At 38.2% G+C, this 5184-nt stretch overlaps 1 protein-coding gene across 1 annotated transcript; it reads right to left on the reverse strand.

Annotated features, from left to right (window-relative positions):
- Positions 1–2814: 2814 nt before the first annotated feature.
- On the reverse strand, positions 2815–4683 carry LOC127095113 (uncharacterized). The gene is made up of 4 exons (XM_051033849.1): positions 3991–4683; positions 3594–3816; positions 3468–3548; positions 2815–3398 (listed from the first exon to the last, which is right to left on the reverse strand). Exons 1-4 carry the CDS (start codon positions 4681–4683, stop codon positions 2815–2817), a joined length of 1581 nt encoding a protein of 526 aa, XP_050889806.1.
- Between the last annotated feature and the right edge of the window lie 501 nt (positions 4684–5184).

Raw genomic sequence — 5184 nt, forward strand, 5'->3', positions numbered from 1 at the left:
CAATAAAACACACATATAGGTTGTAGGATGATAAGGTAAATAACATGAACACATACATAGATAACACAATAACCATAACACACATAGTTTAATACATCACCAATTTTTTCATAAAGACTTAATTCTAAAGAGGAAAATTTTAGCATAACAAAGGAAACGATGAAACAAAACAGAATTATTTTTGAACAAACACCTTAGTCACTTTCCGACATTCCCATATCCTCATCGTCTTCTTCTTCACTTTATTCTTCATCACTTATATCTGGGTTTTGGGATTTGGTAAGGTTCTCCAAAAGTCTTTTGATAGAATCCATCTCAAATTTTTGCTCATGATAATTTTTCATCATAGTAGTCTCAACTGAACAGATTTTTTTGTAGAGAGCTTCATTTGAATATCTACCTTCCGGAGCCGGTGGAGGAGTATTTGAAGAGGTTGAGGATTCATCCTTGTATTTATACATACCATCCATGTCTAAAAAGATACCGATATTTTGAACCGATGTTGAAACGTTGATTTCACATTCTCTTGCAGTCACTTCTTCTTTGGTTCCCTTTTTAGATCAATACCATATCCTTCCAAGATTTTGGAGATTAGCCTAGCATAAGGTAATCCTCCAGTTAGGGATTGTTGATGCTTCATGTGGTACATGATGGTATATGCCCAATTAACCTGAATCTTGTTTTTGATGGCATACATAAGTTGAAACTCCGTATCACCAATTTGAGAGTGATTTGAGTGTTTGGGCATCAAAACATAGGAAATTAGATAATGAAGCATCCTATCGCTTACCGTCAAGTTCTTTGAAAACAAAAGTTCCCGAGAAGAGGCAGGATTCTTCTTACCCAGGATAGCTTGCTGTGAGACACGACAAATGTGAAAAAAATAATCCATTTTACTATAACCTTCCCATTCCGGGGCTAACCCATGATGAAAAGCTTGACCCTTATACGGTATTCCCAAACAATTCCCAAAAGCTTCTAAATCCAAAATATTATCAGTATTCTTAACCTTAGAAGTTAGGACATCCTAAACACCAGGAATAATAACCAAATTTGCATAAAAATATTTAACCAAATCCGGGTAATAGTTTCCATAATCGGAGACCATAGAGTACACTCCTTGACATCTCAAAAGTTTCGGAAAATCAAAACTATGAGAAGGAAAATAGGAAAGGTTATCGTATTTTACCGGCATAAGGGACCGATTCCGGAAATCAAATGTAAGTCTCCTGGATTTGAGGGATGAAGCATGTTGAGCAGAATCTTGATGTTCTGAGCTACCTTTATCAATTTTGGTCTTGCCTCTATCTTTCCTTGATGGAGGCATGGTGAAATTTTGGTATCAGATATGAGATGTCGAAGGTAATGTCACGACACTAATATCTGAACAACAAGTGAATTATAAACAGGACAAAAACAGAGAAACAATTTAAATAGCGACACAAGCAATTGTTAACCCAGTTCGGTGCAAACACACATACGTCTGGGGGCTACCAAGCCAAGAAGGAAATCCACTAAACAGAATTAGTTCAAAGACTCTCAATAAACAACTTCAAGTTATAGTCTTTTCACCTAATCTCTACCCGTGTGACTTCTATCTAAGAACTCTTAGATATGAGACCCTATTCACTCCCCCTCAATCACAGCAGTGATACTAGAACAAATACTACAAAGAAAGAAGACACACTTCAAGGACACATACTTGATCTTGCTTAAAAGCTTCAATCAAGTAAACAAATACACTCGTACTTCAAAGCTTAGAGTGGACAAATTACAACATAAAACTCAGTCTAATTCATACATCAACAAGATGAATGACTGACTCATAATACACAAGCTCACACAAGACTAAAACCCTAAAACTCCCTCACTTCATCGTTAGTATCTTGTGTATGTAAAACAGGTTTTACATGACCTTTAAATAGAAGCTTTTTGAATGGGCCGGAGAAGTATGAAACCCTAATTCTATTTTAATTGCGTATCTCCTAAGAAACATCAACTAATTATTCCTTTTTGGAAAATAGAACATCCTGGTTTTAAATAGAATTACTCCTTGAATAACGCATGCAATCTCCACATAAGCACACAAATATTTGCATGAAAAGCGCAACAATAAAACACATAACATTCAGACTGAATGTTCTGTAAGCACATGTCTTAACATCAGGTTTGACATCTTGGCTAACTCCTGCACAACCATATCTAAACAACCCGTAGGAAGCTAATATCACATGTCAAGACAACACGCGTGACATCTTGTGATAACACTAAGTTTTACCAAAATTGATTCCAACACATAGAACCAACAAACACCCCCTTTGGCAAATTTTGGCTAAAACATACAACAGATCATACATTCACAAAAAATCAATCAAAGTATCAGTTCAGCAGCAGAAGTAAACATACACATATTACTAGCAAAATAGAAACTAGTAAACACACATGCGTTTGTCCTTAGAACACACCATCTCCCCTTTCAACTAGACCACACCAAGCAGCAACCTACTTCACACAGACAGAGAATCCCCCCCTGTGCCAAAGCCAAAACACACCAGAAAAGTTCTCCAAACATCATCTAGCTATAGCTACTTCTCCCCCTTTTTAGCCAAAAGAGACCAAAGAGACAAAATAAATGTCTATTTAGTCATTAACCAAAATATCAAAAGTTAAAGGGTTATAAAACCAAGTACATAACCAGCTATAAGCAAGCTGAGATATAAACCAACAAAACATCAAAACAAAATTGCCAAAATCAAGAAAATCCATCACAGTAAAAAAAAACCATCACATCAATAGGGACCAAAGTCAAAGGAGCTAATTAGTAGAGCTTGAGCTTGCAGCTTCATCAGTACCAGAAACAGAATTGCCACTTGTCCTATCATTGTTTGCAGACCTCTCACTAGAGGTGTGGGCTTCAGCTTCCTTAGCATGTTCAATATTTTCACCTTCAGCCTGCTCCAAACTTGCAATCAAGGCTTCCAACGATTGTTTCCTAGCTGTTGCTATCCTTATCCCTTCACCCAGCTCTTTGCAAGTCTCCTTAAGCTCGGCAATTGTTCCACTTTTTGAGGCTGGCTTTTTCATGGCAGATGTCATGACAATATCCTCGACATGATTGCCTTCAAACAGTTTATAGTGCACAGACAGAGCAGGTTTTCTTCTACTAGGTAAGTCATTAGAGCAGAGAATACCAAGGTGTTGATTCAGGATAATCCCACAGATCATAGAGGGAAAGGTAATAGGCAGCTTAACTGCATGAATAAATGCATGCTTGATGATTTGTTCAAACATAAATCTACCATAGTCAAAATTCACTTTGGTTCCAACAACAAAAATAAACCTTCCAAGGGTATTAGCAATGGTGGAAATATGGTTGGTAAGGACCCAATTTGCAGCTCCTATTTTATGCAATATAGCATACTTGACAGTCAACTTCCCAATAGGAAGATGCTTTTTAATAGGCCAACCTTTAACCTGCCTAGCTATAATCTCTCTACAGACCTTATTGTCTGTAACTTCCAATTCACCTGCACCCTCAATATTTCTTCCTAGGAAATTATTAATAACAGTGGGAGAGAATGTTATACACTTACCCCTCACAAACACCTGGAAGAACTCCTTGCTGTTCTTATCAGCAATATCCTCAGGAATATTGACAATGAATTCCTTAACTAAACCCTCATAGCATTGAGAGAACCCAACCATAGTCTTCAACAACCCAGTAGCCTTTATCAGGTCCATAACCTCCTTGACATCAGCAGTATCTTTTCCCAACTCCCTTTCCACAACCACCCTTCTTTGAATCACAAATTTCCACTTGGCAGCTCCATCCTCAAGATGGAAAGAGATGTTATCCAAATGAACAGGAGAAACTTTAACAGGAGATTTCCTAGCAGTGGTTTTCTTCACAGGCGAGATGTCAAGGACATCTTACTCAACCTCCTCTTCATACTCAGAATCTTCTCTGACCTTCCTCTTCTTTACTGCAACCTTGCTCCAAGATTTGGAGGGACCAATACCAGCAGTCTTCTTAGTTTTTCTAGCTGACATAAGTTCAGCCACAGATCTTCCTTTTCGAGTCTTCATGCGTTTAGCCACACTTGGCTTTAGGTGATGAAGTAAACTTTCCTCTTGATCATTAGAGCTACCATCCTCTAGATCAATCACCACATTTGCATCACCATGCTTCTCAGAGTGGGAAGCATTGGCCGTTTTAGGTGCCATAGATTTTCTTTTATCAGACACAGTTTGCCCTAGAGAGCATAACCCTTCAGCAGCCATGTCCTTTTCAGAACTGGAGGAATTGTCATCCTTCTCACTATGTTGTTCAACCTCAGGAGAGGGGTACATTTTAGACAGGGGAGTAGAGTCTCCCTTTACAGAATGTCCTTCATTAAGGATTCTAGTGACTAGGTTTCTTATAACACGATCAGTGTGGTGTATATCTTCCTTAGAATTAGTGGCAGAAGTTGAGCTAGAAGGCATACTAGAAATGTTACCTTGATTGGGGCATGCAGAAGCTAAGGTATCCATGGGTTGGTTCAAATCAATGGCCTCGCAGAGAATAACAGAGAGAGGAACAACATCCAGAATCTCATCATCGGGAATGTCCATGGGAGGAGCGCTAACCTTTTGAGTAGACTTATTATTTTTTGAAGCAAAAGTATCTTGATGTTGTGACATTTTGGAGTTTTTCTGGAAAAAGTGCAGTTGCCCTAGCAGAGGTGTGTGAAGAAGGAGCAGGAAGATGGAAGAGTTGGAGTAGGTAGTGAGGTTATGGGGTAGCGTGTGAAGATGTAATAGATGGTATTTCCAAAACTAGGTGATGATTTACCATAATGGGGGCGCTTTATTTTAGCCACATAGACACTAATTTGCTTACTTTTTCCACTCCATATTAATTGCTATAAGTCTTCATAAATGCAAATCCCTAATTTTCCTCTCAGGACTCTAAACTGATTTGCATCCAAAGCCTTTGTAAAAATATCAGCTAACTGCATCTCAGTAGCAACATGCTCTAAGACTACAATCTTATCCTCCACAAGTTCTCTAATAAAATGGTGACGTATATAAATATGTTTGGTCCTGCTGTGCTGAATAGGATTCTTTGAGATGTTTATAGCACTTAGGTTGTCACAGTACAATGTCATGACATCTTGTGAGACATTGTATTCAGTCAGCATT

Source organism: Lathyrus oleraceus, chromosome 6 (assembly GCF_024323335.1).
Source record: "Lathyrus oleraceus cultivar Zhongwan6 chromosome 6, CAAS_Psat_ZW6_1.0, whole genome shotgun sequence".
NCBI lineage: Eukaryota > Viridiplantae > Streptophyta > Magnoliopsida > Fabales > Fabaceae > Lathyrus > Lathyrus oleraceus.

What these genes read in the sequence shown, in the direction of transcription:
- LOC127095113 (XM_051033849.1), bottom strand. Translation starts at nt 4,683, where the DNA reads ATGTCACAACATCAAGATACTTTTGCTTCAAAAAATAATAAGTCTACT. An exon ending in CCTCCAAATCTTGGAGCAAG is followed by an intron (nt 3,817 to 3,990) that starts GTTGCAGTAAAG and finishes GGAGCTGCCAAG; the next exon opens with TGGAAATTTGTGATTCAAAG. An exon ending in CTTCCAGGTGTTTGTGAGGG is followed by an intron (nt 3,549 to 3,593) that starts GTAAGTGTATAA and finishes ATAATTTCCTAG; the next exon opens with GAAGAAATATTGAGGGTGCA.